The sequence below is a fragment of the Odocoileus virginianus genome, chromosome 2, assembly GCF_023699985.2.
Source record: "Odocoileus virginianus isolate 20LAN1187 ecotype Illinois chromosome 2, Ovbor_1.2, whole genome shotgun sequence".
NCBI lineage: Eukaryota > Metazoa > Chordata > Mammalia > Artiodactyla > Cervidae > Odocoileus > Odocoileus virginianus.
The window spans coordinates 56,776,838-56,802,575 of NC_069675.1; the positions used below are offsets into that span (position 1 = coordinate 56,776,838).

The 25,738-nt window shown below is 34.9% G+C and overlaps 1 protein-coding gene across 5 annotated transcripts in view; it reads right to left on the bottom strand.

Annotated features, from left to right (window-relative positions):
* The window catches only part of USP34 (ubiquitin specific peptidase 34), a 230,124-nt gene that overhangs the window by 18,395 nt on the left and 185,991 nt on the right, over window positions 1-25,738 (bottom strand). For all 5 annotated transcript variants that reach the window (XM_020891635.2, XM_020891636.2, XM_020891634.2 and 2 more), the window contains 16 exons: window positions 20,092-20,156; window positions 19,921-19,996; window positions 19,781-19,828; window positions 19,627-19,692; window positions 17,807-17,887; window positions 15,842-15,927; window positions 15,321-15,489; window positions 15,152-15,226; window positions 13,902-14,053; window positions 10,297-10,345; window positions 10,108-10,212; window positions 9,981-10,025; window positions 9,142-9,246; window positions 7,586-7,733; window positions 2,715-3,349; window positions 824-981 (listed from right to left, as the gene is read on the bottom strand). In XM_020891635.2, coding sequence (XP_020747294.1) covers window positions 824-981; window positions 2,715-3,349; window positions 7,586-7,733; window positions 9,142-9,246; window positions 9,981-10,025; window positions 10,108-10,212; window positions 10,297-10,345; window positions 13,902-14,053; window positions 15,152-15,226; window positions 15,321-15,489; window positions 15,842-15,927; window positions 17,807-17,887; window positions 19,627-19,692; window positions 19,781-19,828; window positions 19,921-19,996; window positions 20,092-20,156 — 2,063 coding nt within the window. The remainder of the gene's footprint in view (window positions 1-823; window positions 982-2,714; window positions 3,350-7,585; window positions 7,734-9,141; window positions 9,247-9,980; window positions 10,026-10,107; window positions 10,213-10,296; window positions 10,346-13,901; window positions 14,054-15,151; window positions 15,227-15,320; window positions 15,490-15,841; window positions 15,928-17,806; window positions 17,888-19,626; window positions 19,693-19,780; window positions 19,829-19,920; window positions 19,997-20,091; window positions 20,157-25,738) is intronic.

Sequence of the window (25,738 nt, forward strand, 5' to 3'; positions counted from 1 at the left end):
TTGGGAAAACAATGTTTCAAAATTAATGCTCAAATTTTGAAAGTTTCTTTAAAAAGTCTTGGCAAAAGCAGTTAATTTCATCTTATGTACTAACAAAGATTCAAATTTTAAAGTTTTCTGAAGAAGATAACCTTATCTATTGTAGGTTGATTACCTTAAGATTCTACAGTGTTCAAGAGAGTATGCCAAAGAAATGTGTGTCTAATAAAAGACATCAGTCCCACGTCTCTGATGCAATACACAGAAAAGAAGTTAATCTAGACTTTATTTCTACAGTTAAAGGGAATTAAGTGTAATTTGTAGCAGTTCCTTTATATCTATTCAGTAATTTCTATAGCTCTGAACAATTAACTGTAAAGATGATGTTTTGTTATTTTGGCTAATTCCTATAGTTAAAAAAGATAGATAGATTTGGGCTAAATAAAAGTATCTTAACAGTGAAACTTATTCAGAGATGGAGTAAGCTATCTAGAGGCCTCTAGAATTGAACTGTCCAAGGGTTAAGTTAGGATGAACTGCCAAGAGAGAAGAATTCAAGCTTTAGGTGGAAGATCATACATTAAGGTTCCTTCCAACCTTAACGATTATGATAAAACACACACAGACAATCCAATTCAAAATAAAAACTATTCAAAAGTAGCTAATTAACTCTCAAAATACAAAGTCTGCCTAAGTGTCAAAAGGTTTAAATGCTTTCCCAATAACCTTAAAGAACTGGTAAACTTTCATTTATAAATAATTTAAATTATTCCTTTTTAAGTGTCAAAATGATATGCCCTCACTTGGAAAAACAAAACAAAAACACCAAAAAATATCTTTTTACCTTATTAAAGTAGTCCAGCAGGAGCGGCCATCTAAGCAACGTAAGTAACAACTTATGGTTGTTTTCTTAAACTGTTTAATATCTTCTAATTCTTCTTCTCTCATATCTGGCCTCTGAGCTATGAACAGTTGCATCAGGTTAAATAGTTCTTCTACTGCCTGAAAAGGGTAAAAAGCATTGTGATGACCTTTTAGCCCTATAATATTTTATAGTATCTGTTTCTCATTTGTAAGTACTGTGCTCCTTTAGCTAGCTCTTAAAGTTATACAAATTAACTTAAATTGCAGTGGCATTCATAAACAATTAAAAAATCAGCAATGAATTCTATTTAAAAAATTTAATATATTACTCACTAGAAGAAAATTATCTTAAAATAGACTTTCAAGATTAAAAAGTACAAGTAAATACAGTTCAAATCTTTAGTCCTAAAACTATTTAAATTATTAGTTTTGTAATGTCAAATGTATGTTCCAGAGACGCAATGCCAATAATCTTTTGTCCCTTTTAAATGAGAAATTATTACTTTGTCACAAAGATTTGACACACCTCAATTACACCTGAATTAATACTATTTTTGAGAAACTCTCTGTGGCAATATTTAGAGTGGTCTTTCCAGACTGACAGATGATCCAGTTCAAGTCACCTGATGATGAACCACTTTTGGTACTTAATATACTCACTTTCCTTATTATAGGCATTCTAACTTTCTTGACAAAAAATTAGGTTATTCTTTCTGGGTGAGAAAAACAATTCACTACATTACATCTAAAGGACAGTTAAGGTCCTTTATTCCTTCAACAGGAAAAAAGTATAGCACCCAATTCAAGGACACCAATATTTAAAATACCATTTACTATAGTCATTTGACTGGGCTTTTAAGTAAACCTTGAATGTCTTAAAAAGTTCCTTTTCTACCCTCCCATCACCTCCCATTTAGCAAAGACTTTCTATTAGCAGTTTATGGCCTCTGGGTTGACAACAGCTTGAAAAAGGGTTCTGCACTCTGCTTCCAACCTCCTTCCCAGATTTATACCCTCTTGGTGTAAACTTGAGTTTACAACAAAGAGTAAGAAGCAATAATGGAAAGAAATATCCAAGAATGACAACCTAACATGGACAGAGGGAACTTTTAATATAAAACCTACAGTCTGCAAAGAAAAAGGAATCAGACTTAGATGGTACATATTTGTATTCTGACAGGCCCACCTCTTAACCATTTCATTTACCTGAACATAGTGTGAATAAGTGAATGGGCTTCCCTACTGGCTCAGATGATAATGAATCTGCCTGCAATGCAGGAAACCTGGGTTTGATCCCTGGATCGGGAAGATCCCCTACAGAAGGGAATGGCAATCCACTCTAGTATTCTTGCCTGGAGAATTGTCCATGAGGTTGCAAAGAGCCAGACACAACTGAGCAACCCAGCAAGCAAACATGAACAAAGAAACCAAAAAAACAAAAAACCCTAGGGAACATTACAGCTAAGAAAATATTGTCTAGCTCACAGCTTAGCAAAGCATGCAGATCTTGATAATAAATATCTCAATAGTAAATACTCACTTCCTTAAAACTACACCACAAAGCCGAATTTTCTGAGTAGGTATATATGAAAGACTCATTAACAAAGCCACAAAGTAACATAGATAGGTTCCATTAGAGATAAAATTTCAATCAAACTAAAAAAATTATCTAAGCACTTATCAATTTTTTCCCCACTTATCAATTTTATAACATTTTACAAATATAATCAAGAAAACAAATACACCTTAACTCTTTAAGAACAGTTAATTAGACTATACTCCCATATTTTGTCACCACACCCCACAAGGGGAAAAACAGGCATTTCCAATTAATTTGAGGATACAGATACAAGAGTTATCATTTTACTCACTCCAGGGTATTGGCTGGCATGTGGTGTAAGATTCTTAAAGGCCCACTGAATGTTCTGGTGAGAAGCCAGTTGTCGTGTAAATGCAGGAGACTGCTCACAGCAGAGCCTCAGAATGCCATAGTAGGCAGGCAGCATCCCACGGTTAAAAAGCACCACATCCTGATCATCATGGTCAGCAAGGATGTAATTGAAGGCAATGTTCTTGGTTACCACTGGGTTCTGAACAATAAGGCGGATATTCTCTGGACAGTCAGCACACACATTGTACCAAAACGAAAGCAAAGCCTGTTTATTGTGATTTGTAGCTATTGCTGGCTCAGAAAGTTTAGGCTGGAAAAGGTTCCACAAATCCATGAAATATGTGGAAAACATCAGCTTCTCAGTTTTGGAAATTAAACAGTAAGTCATAAAGCTAAAATAGGGCACTAGCTTTGTAGTGCCATGAACAGCAGCATCAACATAAAGTTTGGCTCTTGAGAGCAAACCAAGGAGCACGTTGTAGACCTGATGTAGGACTACTGTTGTGTCTGGACTGAGTGGAAGGTCACGGGTTGGGATGTGCAAAGACCTTGTTGACCGGAACATCTGGCGGAATGAATTGCTTGGTATAAGGGACACCAGAAGATAAGCTGCAGCTATAAAATGTAAAACAAAACTGTCAGATGTTTATAAGATATGAAATAGACTGAAGAGCAGTCATTAAACACAAAGCCACTCTTCCCTGTAAAAATCAAAATGAATAAAAATTAAAGAGACATGAACATCTCTTTTAATATCTTTCTGCTCTACCATTGGTACCAGAGAAAGATCCCAAGGAGTGACAAAAACAGACGCTTTCCATTCTGTCACTACTATTTCTAAGTGGTGACAATGACTACAGTAACAGAAAGTTTTAAACCTCTTTTGTTTAGCTTTCCCAAGATACAGAATTTTCCCATTTGTTTTATCATTTTATTTCTTCTCAGGGAATAACACAGTTTAACAGGAAGAACACAGCTTTGGGGCCAGAAGACCTATGCTGTCTGACAGGGTCAAATCTTTAAGGCCTTAGTTTTCTTCTTCCTTATCAATTATTACAAAATAGTATTATTTTGTAGATAATGGTAAACTTACATTATAAAAACAGAATGAGATTTATCTAAAAGTAGTATAAAGATTATATATACATATGCCAATTAGAGAACACCAACTTTGGAAAACCTTTAGAAGTCTTCTAGACTAATCCTGCATGCAAAGAAAGAATCCCTTCCTTCAACATATCTGAAAAATGTTATTAAGCCTATGGTATAATTCTGAGAGGATGACTCATTAGTTGAGTCCATCTGTAAAAGGAGTTAGTATGAGCTAGGTACTTTATAAATATTATCTCATTTAAGCCACACAATAATTCTGGATGTAAGTGATGATACATTGGAAAATTTGAATCCTGGAGAAGCAAAGACCAGTATCACACAGATAAAAAGAGGGGGGCCCAGATTCTGACCTTGAGAAATGATGGTGATGATGACAATGATAATGGTAACAAAAACAAGAACTGCTAAAATTTATCAAATGCTTAAATTTAAACAACACAGCTTTATGTACTTGGTATTACTTTTATTATCTCCACTTTTACTCAGACTTAAAATATTAAGACTACCCCATTTTACACAGTTATGGCAGAAATGGAATTCAAACACTGATTGTCAGACCTATCAGTTAATCTTCTTATCAACACTCACTACAGAGCCTTCTCAAGGCATCTAACGGCTTAGCACAACCCTTTCCAATATACCTACTAATTCTGTCTCCCACTATTCTACCTATAATTTGATAACTTCCTTTGTACGGCCAAAGCAATTGATGTTAGGGTTTCTAAATTAACTGTAAACTTTTACAGCTTTACTTCAAATTAGACTTTACTTTTGCACAACACTCCATTTTCTATGTATTTATCCCTAACTATACACTGCTCTGGTTAGTCTGTTTCAGTTAGGCTCAATTTGGTATGTGTTTCAAATATAAAAACTTGGCATGTAGGTGTCATCTTGAATAATTTTGTATAAAACTGCAATTGAGAAAAAAATTTTTGATTCAAGAAATTATTCCGTTTAAGTTAAATACTTTTAACCCAACATTTTATTGTGAAAAAAAATCTCAAATACCCTAAAAGGTTGAAAACACTCTACCAAATAACAACCCATGGACCCACCACATAAATTCTATAATTAACATTTTGTTTTGCTTTATCAGATACTTAACCATCTACTTATTTCTATAAAAGCTCTGTGCTTTTAAATAAAAAGGTAAGTTCTGCTAGGGAGAAAAACACAACTTTTAAGTTATATCTATCTTTGAGAACAAACATGAAGGTCAATGTGAAAGAACAGACCATCTTTCTAAAAGCTGCCCTGCTAGAATATAACTTAGGAATTCCCAGTTGTAGAGAACTTAGAAACTTCCATTTCTACGAGGTAACTCAACTATTCTAAGCCATCTATCATGTCACCATTTTTCTTTTCTCTAAACATTTTAAACAGTTATTCCTTAAAATTTTGTAGGGTTTAAAAGTATTTCTCTGTAGCTTTTCTTCTATACATGTTACCCTAATTCTTATTGAGTTATATTGACTCTATTTAAATCTTTGGCTATGTTCAAAACATTCAAAAGCATGCTTTCGTATTTCTAAAACATTCAAAAGCATGCTTTCGTATTTCTACAGGCTTCATTATTTTAATTTTTAAATGATGTGTAACTATTTCCTATCTAAACATCTAGTTTTAATTTTTCACAATTATAAATAATGCTATTGGACATTCATATATTGGATGACTTACTTATACTGGAATCCCTGAAATGGTATTACGGAGTTTAAAAAGGGAAAAAAAAAATTAAGGATCTTGGTATGTACTGCTAAACTGCATTTCATAAGGATAATATTAACTTACAAAGTCACTGCAATGTATGAGATGCTTTCTTCAGCACTATTATGTATGTTAGGTGTACCAGCTAGCTGAAAAGCTTTTCCTTCCCTTTTTTTGGTGGCGGAGGAGGAAAGGTGGTTCAACATAGGTTTTTTAATTGTTTTATGGTCTGGAGTCAGGACATAAATACCAACTAGCATATGTGTCCACTCTTACAAATATTCCATTACTGTGGTGTTGCTTATTAAGCTGACAGTAAAAAAGGCCTACGAGCAGAGCTCCACTGCCAAGCCAGGTGTACCCATGACTGACACATGTTCTCCCACTCCTACTGGGACATTACTACTACAGGACACTTGCAGTGTACCAACACTGGCACATTACTATTTACTCAACTCCAAACTTTAGATTTCAATAGTTTTGTCCTAACGTTCTTCTGCTTCTAGGATCTCATTTAGGATACACCCGATTCAGATGCCATGTCTCCTTAACCTCCTCTTGACTGACACTTTGTCAGACTTTCTTTTGAAGACCACAGTAGTTTTGAGTAGTGGTTCAGTATTTTTGTAGAATGTCCTTCAAACTGAGTTTACTGACGTCTATCATGAGTAGACTCAGGTTATAGGATTTGGGGAGGAAAACCACATTATGAAGTGCCCCTTATATCACATTATACCAAGGGCACATACTATCAATAGGACTTATCAGTGACACTTTGAACCTTAATTACCTGCCAGAGTTAATGTTTGTCAAGTTTTTCCACTTAAAAAGTTACTTTCTCTATCCCTAATACTCTGTTCTTTGAAAGCAAGACACTAAAGCTGATTCTCAAAGGGTATGGAATTACACTCCACCTTTGGAGGGGAAAGATACACAAAAATGATTTGGAATTCTTCTGTGTGGGGGATGTGCCTCTTCATTTATTTGTTTATTCAATCATTCATTTATATTAGCATGGACTCATGGACATTTATTTTATACTTTGGATTACGATTCAGTGCTATGTTAATTATTTTTTGACTCAAATTGTTCTAGGTTTGGAGACTGGGACCTCTTCAGGTTGGTTCTATGTCCCTTCAACATATCCTCATCATTGTTTTTGGAGCACTTCATTACTTTCTGGTTCTACAAGTTGCTCCAGGCTCATCTTGTTTATTCCCTGCCCCAGTCCTATAATCAGCCATTTCTCCCAGGAACTGTGATTCATTTTGCTGGAAATGTTATTCAAAAACATGGATCTGTGTATTCGATGTGCTTGCTGCTATTGGAGTGTCACTCATTGTTTGCGCTCTCAACAGAAAACTAGGAAGTGCTGCTATTGGAGTGTCACTCACTGCGCTCTCAACAGAAAACTAGGAAATACAATTTTAATGACTAAATTGAATGATTAAAGAATTTTTAAGAATTAACCACTATGATTTTTATTTAATACTATCAAAAGAAAACACTCTGTGTGTATTTACAAGCAGTTTCCTATTATGTGAAATACCTATTTTTGCTATTTGTCCATCTGTCTTCCAAGATCTTTGCTTATTCCCTTCTGGCCTGAATACAATAAAGATAGTCATCATTTAACTTCCATACTATAGAGAATATTTTCTCTCAGCTTGTATTGTGTTTTTATTGCTACTTTTACTCTTGGCCTTCTCAAGTTATTTTTAAGACAAGATTTTCTGACCCTTTACTCTCTTCACTAATGCTGATCATGCTTTGTGACTCTACCAAAAAAGGAAACAAAAATGATAGTGGTGGTGATGTAACCCAAGAAAAGACAGTTTCCTATCCTTTAAAAAAAAAAAAACAATTACAGATATTTGTAAAATACTGTCATAGGTTTTCAAATACAAATAAAACAAACTGTATCTCTAAGAGTTTTTTTGCATTACATACAATGAGCATACTGTAATCACCTTAAAAACAAAACTTGGAACAACAAATGGTTTGTTAAATTCTGAATATTTGACTTACAAGTCCTGACTCTAGGATAATTGTGAGCCAAAAGAAACCGCTCAACCCAGTTTTCCATATTCTGTAGAACCCAGCTGTGTGCCAGTTTGTTTCGGGGTGTCTGCACTGCCAACCAATCCAGACACTGAGAAGGATTGTATTCAATCACCTACAAGTAAAATGACAAGAACAGAATATAAGTCTAGGTGAATAAACAGTTACTCTTTCAAACTTACTTTTGGTATATACATTAGACACTTGAAAGCTAAAACAGTTTCCTGAAAACTGGAACCTGAAAGAAGTTTCACACTCATGTTTTTTTCTCCCACTTTTAAAGCAATTTATTTTTATTAACAGAAATATGTTCAAAGAGTATTTCTCAATAGTTACAAAATCAAATTATATTAACCAAGGATTCTAGCAAAGGACCAATAAGAGAAACCCAATGACTTTTAGGTCTTAAGTTTACAACTACGCCGCCTGACAGTGCAGATGACATGGGTTCAATCCCTGGTCCAGGAAGATCACACATGCCACAGAGCAACTAAGCCTGTGCACCACAACTACTGACACTTTGTGCTCTAGAGCCTGGAAGCTGCAACTGTTGAGCTCACATGTTGCAACTACCAAAGTCCAGATGTTCTAGAGCCTATGCTCAGCAAAAAGAGAAGCCACCGCAATGAGAAGCCCTCACACCACAATTAGAGAGTAGCCCCTGCTTGCCACAACTAGAGAAAAGCCTGTGCAGCAACAAGAACCCAGCACAGACAAAAATAAATAAAATTAATGTTAAAAAAGTATACATTAAAAGTGCTTTAATTCCCTGATGTTTCCATCTTTATTTTTCTTATTGTTTGACCAATCTGCTACTGTAATTGAGAATGAAAACTAGCTCACTATACTGCTGGAAAGATTTTTTTCATGGAAAAAGGAAATCTCAGGAATCTAGAGCAGCAGTTGGAAAATTATGGATCGCAGGACAAATTCTGTGGTTTGCCTGTTTTTGAGTTTGTATTGGAACACAGCCATGCCCACTCATTTATATTTTATCTATGGCTGATTTTATGGTAAAACAGCAGTTGAGTGGTTCTGACAGAGACCATATGGCCCACAAAACCTAAAATATTTACTATCTGGCCTATCAAGAGAAAAAGTCCACCAAGCCCCTGGCCCAGCGAGTGGGCATTTCCAACACTAAGAAGTTCTGTAACCTCAGCAGTAATTCTGGAAGACAGGTAGTGGTTAGTGCTTCCTCTGTATTTTCTCTCAACTACTGAAAGCAACTAGTTTTTATTTCTAGGGCTTCTACCACTTCATGGAATCTTTGAGAGTAGAGGAATGAGAACCTCATACGGAGTAAAGGTTATTTATGATTCTACAAGAAAGTCTTTAAACATCTGGGACACTAACTGGCCAGGAAATCTTCTTCCTCTAGATCTTCTGACTAAGTATCTTTTCTTCTCCCGACCCATGACTTACTAAAACCATATTGAGTTACCCAAGCAAGAAGAAACTAGTACTTAAAATGGGAGTGACTGTGTTAGAAAAATAAATACTAGAACATCTACAAGACTTACCTCCCATATCCTCTGCAGAATGTAAGATGCAAAGGGAGGCATTCCTGGAGGTCCACCGGCAAACTCCATTAGCATAGTCAACAACTTAAAGAAAGGATTGGCTGCCTATAAGACACATATATGACTGCATATTTAGATTTGGTGAACCAATCACTTTCGCTAGAAAACAAATGTAACTCTTCTACAGATCACATTTAAATCTGTTGTATTAGGTTAGAGAGATTAGTACTCATATGTATGAACCTTAACTATCATAAAGCAGCAGGATGAGCTCAGGATACAGTGTCAATTGTGCAGGAGCCACATGTAATAGAAAACATAGTTTTCTGGATGTCAACTGGTGGGGGGGGGGGGGTGAAAAAACTCTAGTTAATGAGAAGAGACAACCATGTTTATAGAAAAATTTAGATTAAAAGTTTCTTGCAGCAACTTTTGCTGAGGTATAATTCATATTAATATTTTAAATGTATTCTCAAAGTAGCTATAACATTTTCGTTTTTTAAAAAATACACACTTATCCACCTAAGCAGAATTTTAGTTAGTTCACTTTCTTCTAAGGTACAATATGATATATGCTTCAAACCAAACAACTTTAAAGCTTAGTACCTAGGTGACACACTGATATGTTCAAATTATATGTTAATCGGGAAAATGACATTTGTGATAAGACATGAAGAGGTAATTCAATTTATTCAAGTTATATAGTTAAAAATAGGTTACTGTATTATGGGGGAAGTCTTGATAAACTTTTCCTCAAGAACAGTTAGAAAGGTTCACCTGAAAGCATTGTCAGTGCTCACAGTAATTTGAAAAACATGAATTAACAAATGCCTACATACCTCAGGAGTCAATTTTGCTATTGATGTGAAAAGCATAGATACAATCTGAAACAAGAATGGGGGGGGAGAATTTCAGAATATTCTTCCAAAAATTACCAAAAAACTTTGACTGTTTCTCAGTACTTACATGTTCTGCAAGTCGATTATTGTATCGACAAAGGCTGAAAATCAGATTACAAGTTTGTCTTATATTGATGCCATCGCGAATATGTTGAAACAAGAAGGGAAATCCCTGTCAAAAACAAAAGTTGTTCATTTAAGAACCATTTTGTTATTTTTGGGATTATCAAGTGGTCTAATATTAAGAAGGCATTACCTTTCCTCCTGTTAATGCCGCCATGTCAGTCTGTGACAATGTCAAGTGCCTGAAAGAAAACATCGGTAGAAGTCAGTCTTTCTCTGCTCTGTACTACTTCAGAGCCATCTGAGTCACGGTACGTGACAACACTGCTGACTCAGTGACAAGGACACCAAGACGCCGTCATAGAACGGTTTCTGAACTTTCCGCCAGCTAGACCTGTTCACCAGACACCTTCTGAACAATTTCTCAAAATTCCAAGAGTTATATATGGAAGTCCAAATCTACTTTTTTTCCATTCAGTTAACTCAGTATGTTCGTGCACGAGGATGGATCTAATTTAGAGAGCTTTTCTGACATGAGGAGCTTTAAAACAAACCAAACTTTGAAGAAATAAAGAATTTCACTTTCAAGTTTAAAATTACTGCATATTTCTTCAACTTAGTAAAGAAAATTTCAAACACATACAAAAAAGAGTGTAAGCATCCCAACAGTCAAATTACCAACTCATGGTCAGTGTTGTTTCATTTGTACCTCCTACTTATCAACCTGAACTATTCTGAAACAACTCCAGATACTGTATCACTGAGCCCATAAATCAATATATATCTCAAACATAAGCTTAAAAAATGTAACACACTACCGTTATTCACACCTAAATTAAAATTCCTTATTATCATACAAGATCCAGTCAATGTACAATTTCCTCAAGTTTCTAAAAAAAAAAAAAAAAAGTTATAATCTGTTTGAATCAGGATCCAAATAAAGTCCTCTGTTGCCACTGGTTGAAATGTCTTTTAAATCTCTTTTAGACAACTGGTTTCCCCTCCGATTTTCTTTTTATCTTGCAATTTAATCTGCTGAAGAGGAGGTAGTTTGTCGTATAGAATTTCCCACATTTCCATCTTGCTGATTATATCCTCATTGTGTTGTTTTAACGTATTCTTCTGTCCCCGTATTTCCTGTAAACTGCTAGTTAAACCCAGAAACTTGATCAGATCTAGGTTTGACCCTTTAATTAAGAATACCTTGTAAGCAGTGGTATGAACTTTCATCATTGAGGCACAATGAAAAGCTGTCCCTCTTTTTCTAATGTTTTCAGCCCACAATGATCATTTCCTAGATCCATTATTTTATTTGGGATGCAAAATACTAGTATCCCAATTCCAGCACTACTTGCTCATTTATTAGCTCAAATACCTCTATGACGACGAGCATCTCTCATTTACAATCTGGTTGCCATGAAGTATAATTCTTGCAGGTAAGATAAATACTTGATGCTGTTCCTTTATTAATATGCTTTCAAAATTATTGTTTGGTTTCTTAATATACTCCAAAGGTTGCCAATAATTTTAAAAATTTTGCTTTTAGGTATCATTATGAACTCATGGATGTAAACATCTGTGAAATGTCTTAGTCCACTTGCAGTTACTTCTTGTTATTATTGATGTTCAAGTTGTCCAGTCTGTGACCAGTAGAAACCTCCTCAAGTTGACTCTTGGGACCTTTTAACATGATCCCAGCAGTCTTTGATAGCCTCCCTGCTTTCCAAAACGACAAAATGTTCAAGCTTCCCATTCATTTCTTGCCCCAAACCTGGAACTGGCCATTTTCCTAAGGAACCTTGATTTTTTTCAGTGGTAAATGATATCTAGATGCCAGTGGCACTCATTGATTTTGGGTTGGACAGAGTTTCTAGATGTTTTCAGAAAATGGAGATACATAATACATTTTTTGCTTGCTTAAGACAAAATATACCATGAACTCTACTGATATTGCCAAATTCAAATTTAGTGTTAAAGAAGTTAAATAAACATCCTACAATTTTATATTAATATTTCTCCTCTTTTCTTTTTCTGAAAATCTTGGTTTCTAATGATGTTAACAATTATCTATTTACTTTATTCTATAACATAGTTTCAAAATAATAATTCTAGTTATATTAATACTAACAATATAATTAGCAAAACACTTTAAGATAATTTTACAATTTTTGTCTTTCAGGTACATACCACTAAAAATTACAGTTAAATCAACATGTTCTAAAGTCACTTTAATTAATTCTTCTCCAATGTTTATGTCACCAACTCAATATACAGTTAGTCTCATTTATTTCAGTCTGCTTTTGATTTTTAGGGACTGCATTTTATTAAATTTATAATTATATAAAACATTCACATGATTCCAAAAATAAATCTAAAAAACAAAACAATGTACTACATTCAAAGAAGTCAAACTTCCATTCCTGTCCCCTCCAGTCTGTTTTCTCCTCCCCCCAACCACTGGAAACTTGTTTTTAAAGTTTATTTTTAAAAACTTAGTCTTCAATTAAAAAAAAACACCTCAATTCCTGTCATTTGCAGTACTATGTTCTATACGGAGATGCAAACACTGAATTAGTGAACACTGAATCATTGCTCATAGGGAAAACACACAGTTGGTTCCTGTGACCCTCTGGGTCATAACATTGTCATTGATAAATCAATATGTTACCTTGTTTCATATGTGTGCTTCTGTTTCAAGACACCTGATTTAATGGTGACCATTAGTACATTCTTGAACTTTGGAACAAACTAGATAGCACCTGGCACCATGCTTGGGACCACTTTTAAACAGCCAAATGACCAAATAAAGAGCATAAATGTGAAAAATGTGGCACATACTGCAAAAAAGTTTGTTTACAATATGAGAATTGAAACAAGAAGGCATAGTGTCACCACATCTGACCTCAGCTGGGGAAGTGTGTTGTCACATCAAGTCCAAATTTTTGGTACATTCTGGTAATCCACAAATGAATATAAAAGCTTCACAAGTATTGATTTGGGGATTACAAATAAATTTCAGCTAAGTAGGCAAATTTGCAAATTAGAGATCCATGTATAATGAGGCTTGGTTATGTGCGCATGCATGTGCGTGCGCACACACAAACGAACGCGCACACGCATACACACACACACACACTCTTTCACTCATTTTGTCTCTCTCAGCCTCCCCTGTCTTCAAAAGTAGTATACTATAGGGAATTTTTTGGCAGTCCAATGGTTAGGACTCGGGATCCTGCAAGCCAAACCATGCAGCCCAAAAAAAAAAAAAAAAAATTTATAGTATTCTATATATACTTTTGTCCACCTTCATTTTTTTCACCTTAGTAATATCTATCCTGAAGATCTCTTCATGGTAATATACAGATTCCATATTCTTCTTTTTTCTGCAATGGAGTACTCTTATAGAGGGGATGCTGTTTCTTCAACTAGTCCCATCTTTGTGGACATTTTCAGTCTTTTGCTGTTTATAAACACTGCTTCAATAAATATACATCTTTCTGTATTTTGGGAACAGAATCCCAGAAGTGGGGTTGCTAGGTTAAAAGATGAATGCACATATAATTTTGCTAGATATTTTACTGTATATTTCTTCAATGTATATTTCTAACATGACTCAGAGGCAAAGCAAAAGTTTGGTACAAAGGACTGAAATACTTATGCTACAAGAGTTAATGAATCATGTTATTATTTAAAAAGAATTAAGTAACAAAAGCCACCGAATTAAGAATGATAAAACGAATATGTAAAAAGAATAAAACCAAACATGCTTTAAGCATTTTGAATGTTGAAACATTTCACCTTTCTGAGCGAGACTGTTCAACCAAAAGAGCAACTAAAGCTATCATTTTTTCAAGGGCAGCTGGCCTGTATTTCTCTTCTGCCAGAGAAAGTATATCTTCTTCCTCCTCCTCCTCTTCTCCTTCTTCCTCTGACAACACTTCAACTTGAGGCTAGAACATAAACACAATTCATTTTTAATATACTTGTTTTTTAACATTAGGTTGACAGCAAATAGCTTGATTATTTTATACAGGGTAGATGGTGGGTAGATGGTAGCAGGAAAAATAACATTCAAAGGCCTAACTCTAACTTTAAAAGTCTAAATGATACTCAGGACAATTTTAGATTTAACAGGCAGAGCTGTAAAGAACAATAATTCCCAATACTGTGAGTATTTACCTTACCTAGAGAGATAAATTCTTTAATAGTAACTTTTTCTTATAGGTAAGTTCTTTGGAAGATAAATCAGGATCAAAGTTCATATGAATATGATAAAATATTTAATAAAAATGTCAGTCACACAAATAAAGGAATCTATATTTGCAATTTTCAGAAAATCCAAACAGTAGGCATTTCAAAGAGAAATTCATCAGGAGTTTGAAATGCAATACTGAGTAAGTAGCCACATAGGCTGGAATTAGATAATAACAGTATGTATTTGGAGAACCATGACCGCATAGTCGCTAATAGTTTTGCTCAGGAGTCTAATCAAGGATCAAATGCTAACTCACTGTTATGTAAAATAAGTTAACTTCTTTATGCCTCAAGTTCCCCGTCTGTAAAATGGAGATAACAATAGTACTTACCTCTTAGTGTTGCAACAAGAATTTAATAAGATAGAACAAATAGAGCATTCAATCCAATGTGGCCATTACAAACAATATAAAATTGATGAAATACTTTCAATAATATGAACAGACTAGCTACCTGAATTTTTAGAAGACTTAAAAATTTAATACAGCAAAGGGCTTTAAAAATATGGTCAGAAAGAATGTTCACCGAAACACAATATGCCAATAGGAAACTAAAGCAGGTGATAGTCATTTTGCTAAATTTATTGGTTTTGATCCCAGGCCATACCAGTGAAATGTATTGCTTGATTGTTTCTTCTCTTACTAGATCCATTAAAGATATCAACCGAACAGACTCCTAAAATCATTTAATATCAGGGCTAGAGGGGACTTGAAAGGAAATCCACTATCTTTCCATGGTGCAACTTGAAACTGTGACCTCTAAATATCCCTGATATGAGGCAGAACTGTACTTACATTTTCAGGCCCTTTGGTTCCCATGTAAAAATGTACCATTGTAGATATGGCTTGCAATGAAAGCAAAAACTGGCTCTAAAAATAAAAATATTGATTTAAAAATATAAATTATGTTTTAAATACTGAAAATAAGTATATAATACCAAAAATAAACAAGATACAGCCTCACCTCTTCTTCACCCATTTTGGCAAATTCATAAAGGAAAGCAAAATATTCTGTAAGATGTTTACTGTGAGGCTTTACACCATGTTCCATAATTAATAACAGAGTTCTCACAAATCGAGTGACACACGAACGACCACCTATATCTTCTACTGAAGCATCCATATCATCAGACCTGAAAACATAATTTTATGTATCTTAGAGAAACTATGAAGTCTGGGGATAGATATTCTGGGAGGAGAAATATTAAAAATCTGAATTTATCATCTTTGTAATTATAGCAATACAAACAGTTGGATTCCAGTTCTCTCTCACTGAAATCAAAACAAAAAGACTAAATCAAAGTTCCCTGTAGAGGATTTCAAAAATGCAATTAAATAAAAATAAAACAAAAATTTCCCTTCTTGATTATTATAGACTTTTTAAAACAGGAGAACCTAAATATTTCAGTGTGGATATTTAAAAATACTTTGCAGGCAAGTAATCAAAAAGCTTAAAATGTTCAGTTCAAAAGGTATACTTCTTACCCATCTTCCATCCCTGGCTGTAGATAGAGATGAGCGTGCACAGGTCTAAGTCTCTGAATTACATGGATACACAAACGCTGAAACATCTACAAGTGAAAAGATATGACAACCTAAGAGACAAGTCATGTCAGGTAACAAAGATACTGAAAAATGAACATGATCAAAAATTCTGTTGCTCATTTATATTTTTCTCACAGATTATCTTTTGACATTCTAAAGCTTTCCTGGAGTCTCCACTACAGACTGAGGACAAAAGGTAGAGTTAGCCTGAAAAGCAATGTTCAGTTTTATAATGGAAAAAGCAACAATAAACTATAGGTATTAGTAGTAGAGATTACTAACTACAAAGCATCATGAAACCTTTACTAATGGAGATACAGTAGAAAGAAACCTGGCGTCCACTTCTTTCAGAAAAGTGGAGTGGGGAAGGGTAGTTGCTTATCAGAACCTCAATGACGAGGAGAAAACAATTTAAGTTTACCCAAAAAATTACGGATTAAAAATGTCTGAGGTGGGACTTCCTTGGTGGTCCAATAGTAAGAATATACCTTCCAATGCAGGGGACACAGGTTTGATCCCTTGTTGGGGAACTAAGACTCCATATGCTGCCGGGATACTGAGCCGGCACACCACAACTAGAGAAGTCCCATGTGCCGCAATGAACAGCCAGTGCAGCTAAAAAATAAAGTCTAAGAATTCGCTAAATAAGACATACAAATAGCCAATAAGCACATGAAAAGATGTTCAATATCATTAATTACAAAGGAAATGCAAACCAAAACCATGATATACTACTTCATACCCATTAGGATGGCTAAAATCAAGATGATAACAAATGTTGAAGAAGATGTAGCAAAACTAGAACCTTCATAGATTGCTGCTGGGAATGTAAACAGGTGCAGACTCCATGATAAAAAATCTGATAGTTTCTAAAAATGTCAAACATAGTGACCATACAACCCTGCAATTCACTTCTATGTATATATCCAAAACAACTGATAACATATGTCCACACAAATATCTGTACATGAATGTTCACGGAAGTATTATTCAAGCTAGCAAAGAAGTGGAAACATCACAAACGTTCATCAACTGCTTAAGAGAGAAACAAAATCTCATATATGGAATATTATTTGGCAGTAAGAAGAAACAAATTACGGATATAAGCCACAACATGCCAGTCACAAAAAAACACATAACGTGTGATTTTCTTCAAGTGAAATGGTGAAAATAGGCAAATCCATAGAGATAGAAAGTAGATGAATGGTGGCCAGGGGCTGAAGAGAAGGAAAAGGATAAAATGGAAGTGACTGCTCATAGGTATGGGGTTTCTTTTCAGGGTATTATAAAACTATACACAGATAATAGTTGCATGTTTGGGAACAGGACTAAAAACCACTAAATTTTACACATCAAAAGGTTTTATAAGAATTATATATCAAGAATAACTTAAAGTAACATATTTCAGATTAAATTTTTGGTTTTGTATTGTAAGTGGATATATGTGTGTTTTCTTCCTTGTTAATTTTTCCATTGGTTTAAGAAAAATAAATTGATTCATGTGACATTTCAGAATCTGTCACAGAAATGTTATATACTATTCATTTAACTTTCAATGCTATTACCGTACCCTACCATGGATAGAGCATCTAAGGAACTGAAAAAGTATTAGTACAATTCACATGTCACACATCAATCCTGTGTCCCCAGAGTACAATACACATAACTGAGAAAACAGGCAGTTATAGCTATCTTCCCATAACCAGGAAATGTGAATTATTTTAATCACTTGAATGGAATGATAGCTGATATGCAAAGAGGCTGGTGAAAATAACAGCAAAGTGACTTTTGTGGTAAGAGCTCAATCTTTTCAATGCTTTCAATGCTGGGTTAAAGTATATTCATGGGCAAATTCAGAGTAATCAACTTGAAAACTACTTCTTTTTCAAAGAAAATTTTTCTTACCTGTCTCACAATTTGATTAGGGCACTTAATTAGTATCTGCATTGGCCACCAATCATCATCAGCCATGCGATCCAAAAACCACTGTAAGAAAATCATGTGATTTTAATATTCAACCAACACTTGGGGATAAACATTACATAAGGATTTTAATTTTAACTGACATTTGAATTATTTTAAGTTCTTACCAAAACAGATTTTTCAACTGGTAGAAAGTTTAAAATCTAAAATGCCTAAAGTCATAATCAAAGTCTTCTCAATACAGAATTCCATGGATGCCATTTACATTACAGTGTACAACCCACATAATAACAACTGGCAGTGCTTAACAAAGTGGAATACTATTTTCCTCTTAGACTTCTTAAATGTCATAGTGTAGAATCTTTTGCTGCTATTAATAAGATAGGATCTGATGATTCACTTTTCCTCTGTTTAAAACCAATTTATGTTCTCTTGATAACACAAAACATTTGACACTTATTTAGCTTAGACAATTTCCCATTAATTTCAAGATCTCTCTTAATCATATATTTAACTCCTTTACTGAACTGTACTGCTCATTAATGCATACACATAATTGCTGACAACTGAAGAAAATTTTTACTCCTTGAGAGAGTTCTAGGGGCCAATCCTTAGTGAAAAAACTGAAGTGACAACTTTATTAAAAAACAACAAAAACAAAACAAATTTATGACCTAATATAGCTTCAGCATCTACCAGTTTCTTAAAAATCATGAAGAGGAAAGGGAAATAGAGGAGTATGTCAAAGAATACCCAAAAGATGCAACAGGTCAAAACCAGCATGTGGAAAATCCGGCAGAATGACAAAGTGGTACGGAGTGGGGAAAAAAGATAACTACAGCTGCTCCTTGATATGGAGTCCCAGCATATAAAAAAATCTGCAAATATTCAAGTCCCATAGCTGACCTTCTGTATCTGAGATTCCCCTGCATTCTCAGATTTAACTAACCACAGATTGTACAGTACTGTACACATCCATTGAAAAAAATCTATGCATGAAAGGACAAACAGTTCAAACCCCTGTTGTCCAAGGGTCAACTGTATTATAGGTGAACAAAGATTTATAAGACAAAAGCAAAATGTGGGAAGGATTTTGTTTGAATGCTAATTCAAACAAACCAACTGAAAAAAACTCAAAATCTCTCTAAAAACCTATATATGAAAAAAATCTTCAACTAATCTCATTGTACACTATGCTGCTGTCTCCCATTTCTGGAAATTTATAAGACTTCCATTCCTAGAAAGATACATACCACTCTGCAAGACCATAAACATGATAATCAATAGTAAGATGACAATATGGCTAAGTGATTATTACCAGTGTGCATATTATCCTAAGGGATATGTTTCTCTTATAAGGCAATTCTGGAAAAGATAAAATAGGACATAAATTGATCTACTGGGATAGATTTTCCTATTTTCCTCAGGGGGTAAGGGATCTACTATTTTCCTCAGGGTGTAAGGGAGGTATGTATTTTTTAGTATTTTCTGGTAACATGCAGAAGTATTTAAGAAATACCTGGTACAGTCCTAAATCTTCTACACTTTTTCCTTCTGATACATGACAGGGAGAACACAAGAACTTTTAAGTAACTTAAAGATCAATTATTTACTCAGTGTAATGAAGCTGATACATAATTATAAATTTCTCTTGGCTATCAAGTAATTTTAGGAATAACCAACACTGGGCTATGATTTATAATAGATAAAATAATTTTGCTGTAGCATCTAAGTTAAGAATAAAAGAAAACAAGAAAGTGAATTTTAAGCTACGCATTGTTTTGTTGAATTGTTCACCTCACCTCACAAGCTGCTTGACTATTATTAAACTGCTTGGTCAACAGTTCAATCCACTGAAGCATTGTGGGCTAAAAAAGAAAAAGAAGTCACTGGAGGTTTTAAGAGCTATCTGATAAATGACAAATAGCACAAAAGTTTAAAAAATAAAATATGCACCTTTTCTTTTGAATGAATAAATGTCTCTAGGACAAAGGAAGTGCTTAACTGCAAGAAAGGACAAATTAAAGCAAAAAAGATTTAATTATTTTAAAGTCATCAATTTTGAAGAAATTATCTAAGGTTATACATATTATTACCTTTGCTGTCATTAAAGACACAGCTTTAGGATCTGGTAATGTACTGGGGATACAACTACACAACTGCCACATAAACCTAGAATTTGAAAATAACAGGTTAAAATTCTCACGAAGTAAGACTTTCTTAAAATGTGTAATAAAAGATCTCTTATTAAAATCTACCAAACTTACCCAAAATATGTATGTTCAAAAATGTTTTTGTCTTGAAGAAACTGCATGTTATCATGCCAAATCCACTGAAGAAAAAAATGTTAACATGAGGTATCAGAAAGCATGTTTCATAACATTTTACCAATATTTTTATTAGACAAAATAAGACTTGTTCTAGAAGGAACCAAAACAAAACAAAAAAATACATGCACTTAAAATTCATGTTGACTTTTTTCCAGGTAAATGGAATATGGAAGAGTCACTAAACCTGATCCAATTTATCATTACTTATCTGGCTAACTCAAGCCACCACACTGGTGGTGATAAAAATAAACTTTTTTTCTAAATTTATGAAATAAATAAATAAATAAATAAATAATTTTAAATTTATGAAAATTTTTGAAGTATGAACTCTGAAATTCCACCTGTCTGATGAGATAACATATAATAAACAAAACTATGTTATGTTGATAACACAGGAAAATGATGGCAGCTTGATATTTTTATAAAGGTTTATGTTTAAAAATTGGAAAAAAAGTTATTCAGGTTCGCAGATCTAGTGAGAGGTAATTTCTTTGTTTATAATAATCATGAAAAAATATTTCTGACATCTGTCCTACAGAATTGCTTTGCTGACTTTATTTTTTGTGTCTTTTCCCTTTCTGAATACCCTAAACATGATCTAAGTAACTGACAGTTCCATAAAATTACTTTTATCTGGAATAAATTTATGTTTTGATTATTGTTAAGTTTTACTTATTTTTGGCTGTGCTGGGGTCTTCATGGCTGCACATCGCTGCAGAGGGCGGGACTATTCTTCCTTGGGGTGCACAGGCTTCTCATTGTAGTAGCTTCTCTTGTTGCAGAGCACAGACTCTAGGGCAAGGGCTCAGTAGTTATGTTGCCCAGTTTAACTGTTTTGTGACATGTGGGATCTTCCTGGGCCAGATCAAACCCGTGTCCCTTGCACTAGCAGGCAGGTTCTTAACCACTCTACCACCACCTATATTTTGGTTATAGGCAATACTCTCTTCATCCCTCTGAAGATTTGAAACCACCTCTACCTGCCTTCCCTGTCCACTACTGTAGTTCAGAATCAGGTCTTAAAATCACTAATTAGGGCTCCTGCTCCATGTTATCAATATTTGGAAAAATCACAGACCTGATTTGGCCTGCTTCAGAGTTCTTGTTCCTCTAGCATTTCTAACCACTGCAGCTTTCTTATAGCCCCGGGGAGAGACTGACAGCATTTACCTATCCCAACTCAGTGCCTTTTCACAGCAATAGAGCCCCATTAAGGCTTCCTGCTTTTAGCCACAAGCTCAGCTCCTGTGTCATAATGTTTGTCACCCTTTACCCCACAAGAACTTAACTCTGAACCACTACTGCTTTGGTCTTAGAGACTGGGAGACCCTGGTTTCCACCAGGCTCAATGCTTTCATTCTATTCCATTTTTGCCTGGAAAATTCCATGGCCAGAGGAGCCTGGCAGGCTATAGTCCATGGTGTTGCAGAGTCAGACACAACTGAGCAACTGGGCACAATTTCTGTCCTACAGAAATATTCATTTGGTTTTTTGATGGCCCTTTTTACGTTGTATCCATACAATGTATGTGGAGCCACTGAGTATGTCTAAGTACTAGATTACTGCACTACACTGATGAGAACATTCCTGGGTATTTTATATGTATCTGTCCAACTTCACCTTGGGCCATTCCTCCTTGCACTTATTAAACACCACAGCCACAGAGATCATCATTCAGCTTCTGAAACATGCCAATGAGCTCCATCCTTCTTCAAGAGATTTATACATAATGTTCTGTTTGCCTGAAGAACTTACCACATGATTAATTCCTTACTGACTTTCAAGTCTCAGTTTAAGGTTAACTTAAAACATATCCAGATTACCTGCCCCCTCCAGCAATCCTGATCAACTCCGTTCCATTTCTGAGCACTCTGCTTGTTCTATCTGTAACAATCACTACAATTTACCATGTTTGTTTACTTAATATATTTTAGGGTTCTAAAATTGTCTATTTTCCCTTTGAGAAAGTCTGTTCCCAGCTATATTTCAACTGAAGCAATCTAAAGGACCAGATTCTAGCTTATGTCTCAAATCTATGTTAATGTTAAATAATACAATAAAAATATTATATTTTATTTAATTTTTAGTAAAACATATATGTAGCCAAACATTTTAAATTAATAAGCTACAACAATGATAGGAGAAAATGTTTCATTTAGCTCTGCAATCAAAAATAATGCTGGTGTGTCCCTGGTGGCTCAGTGGTAAAGAATTCGCCTGCCAATGCAGGAGATAGGGGTTCAATCCTTGAAGCAGGAAGATCCAACATGCTGCAGAGCCACTAAGCCCGTGTGCCACAACCACTGAGCCTGTGCCCTAGACCCTGGGAGCCACAATTACGGGCCTGTATGCCACAACTACTGAAAGCCTGAATGCCCTAGAGCCTGTGCTCCAAAACAGAAGCACAATGAGAAGCCTAGAGAGTAGCCCCCACTCTCTGAAACTATAGAGAAATGCCCACGTCACAACAAACACCAAACACAGATGAAAATATATAAATAAAATTATTATTTTTTAAAAGAGTAATGCGGTTCAGCTTATTTTTCTATTGTAGTAAAAGTCTGGGATTCTCTTTTGTCACAATGTAGATCAGTGGTCCTCAAAGAATGGTTTAGGGAGGGGAGGAGCAGGGAGTGGGGGTGGCATGTAGGTACAGTGACCTTCATAGGGTGTCTGTAAAATTCAAACAACTTTATATAAGCAGCTCATGCAGCTCAATACCAGAAAAATAAATGACCCAATGAAAAAATGATCCAAAGAACTAAACAGACATTACTCCAAAGAAGACATGCAGATGGCTAACAAACACATGAAAAGATGCTCAACATCATTCATTATCAGAGAAAAGCAAATCAAAACCACAATGAGGTACCATCTCGTGCAGGTCAGAATGGCTGCCATCAAAAAGTCTACAAACAATAAATGCTGGAGAGGGTGTGGAGAAAAGGGAACCCTCTTACACTGTTGGTGGGAATGCAAACTAGTACAACCACTATGGAGAACAGTGTGGAGATTCCTTAAAAAACTGGAACTAGAACTGCCATATGACCCAGCAATCCCACTGCTGGGCATACACACTGAGGAAACCAGAAGTGAAAGAGACACGTGCACCCCAATGTTCATTGCAGCACTGTTTATAATAGCCAGGACATGGAAAAACTTAGATGTCCATCGGCAGATGAATGGATATTACTCAGCTATAAAAAAGAATGCATTTGAATCAGTTCTAATGAGGTGGATGAAACTGAAGCCTATTATACACGGTGAAGTAAGTCAGAAAGAGAAGCACCAATACAGTATACTAAAGCACATATATGGAATTTAGAAAGATGGTAACAACAACACTATATGCAAGACAGCAAAAGAGACACAGATGTAAAGAACAGACTTTTGGACTCTGGGAGAAGGCAAGGGTGGGATGATCTGAGAGAATACCACTGAAACATGTATATTACCATATGTGAAACAGACAACCAGTCCAAGTTTGATGCATGAAACAGGGCACTCAAAGCCAGTGCACTGGGACAACCCAGAGGGGTGGGGAGGGAGCGGGGAGCAGGGTTCAGGAGAGGGGGACACATGTATACCCATGGCTGATTCATATCAATGTATGGCAAAAACCACCACCACAATATTGCAAAGTAATTAGCCTCCAATCAAAATAAATTTTTTAAAAAAGGATTCAAACAATTTTATTAGTAACACTAAAATGTTATCAGCCTTAAAAAACAACAACAAAAAAAAAAAACACCTCATTCTCTTCTGAGTGTACAATGGAGCTTTCCAGAGGCTCAATGATGAATGAGATCACAAGAGACCAAATGCAGAAGCTGTTATGAGACTCCCGCTGTCTTTCATTAAATTAGGTATTGAGAGATTTGTAAAAAAAAAAAAAAAAAAGCAAAACAGGGACACTTTCCTCACTGAACTGTTTTGTTCTGAAGGACATTTAAAAAAAATTATTTATACCAGCATGTCATGGGTTATTTTTTAAAATAATTTTTTTAAATTTGCTATAATTTTAATATGGTAAATATTGATACATATAACCACATAAAAATGAAGAGTTAAAACTCTAAGGTTCTCAATATTAAGAATATAAACAAGTCCTGAGACCAGGAAGTTTGAGACATAAATAAGCAATATTCAGTTGACCCTTGTTGTGCTGTGTGGCATGCGAGACCTTGGTTCCTGGACCACAGATGAAATTCCCTGCAGTGGAAGGGCAGGGTCTTAACCTCTAGACCACCAGGGAAGTCCCTACAGCTAACTGACCCTTGAACAATGAGGGAGTCAGGATTGCCAAAGTCTTGCATTAAATATCTGTATATAACTTTTCTCTCCAAAATTTAACTACTGATAGCCTACTTGTATTGACTGGAAGCCCTTGGACTGAGACATAAACAGTTGATTAATACATATTGTGTGTTATATACTGTATTCTTACAACAAAATAAGCTATAGAAAATATATTTACAGTACTGTATTATATTCATCTATATTGGTATGTTTATGTTGTCTGCTTACGAGATGAACTCTCAATACCTGCATCAATAGCTTTTGGGTTTTTTTTTAAAATATATATCTACTTGACTGCACTTGGTCTTAGCTGTGGGAGGCAAAGTCTTTCATCTCGGCTGCAGCATGTGGGATGTTTAGTTCTGGCATGCAGCATCTTTTTTAGTTGCAGCATATAAGATCCAGGTCCCTGATCAAGGATCAAACCTGGCCCTCTGCATTGGGAGCCTGGAGTCTTAATCACTGGACCATCAAGGAAGTCCCCTCAATAGTCTTATACAAAACACTGTAGATATTATATGTATTGTGAAAACTACACATCAAACATGAAAAAAGAACATGAAAAATAAATTCATATTTACTTATACATCCTGCATTTATTAAAAAGAAAAAAAACACACATATAAGTAGAAATTTGCAGTTCAAGCCTGTGCTGTTCATACGTCAACTGTACATCATTAAGATTTTATTTAAAATTTTACTTTACTTCAATAAGTGGGTTGACTATCATAAAATATTGTTAGGGCCTCATCTAGAACATAGTCTACATTTACCTGAATACCTTGGGAACACAAAGTCTTGCACATAATGATGATGATAATCTAATAATTTTGCTATTATGATAGAAGTTGAAATAAATTTTTGTATAAACAGGTGAGTTTCATAGTTTGATTTCTAGTTCTGATGGTAAACCCAATTAAGGGGTTTGGGAGAAAGTAATATTCTTGGCACAGCATCAGAAAATTATAGGTAGGCAAGATACCATTAAGAGTGGGGCACATAAAGACTCTACCAGAAAATTACTAGAGCTAATCAACGAATACAGTTAAGTTGCAAGATATAAAATTAACACACAGAAATCTCTTGCATTCCTATACACTAACAATAAGAAAACAGAAAGAGAAATTAAGGAAACGATACCATCCACCATTGCAACAAAAAGAATAAAATACTTAGGAATATATCTACCTAAAGAAACAAAAGACCTATACATAGAAAACTATAAAACACTGATGAAAGAAATCAAAGAGGACACAAACGGATGGAGAAATATACCGTGTTCATG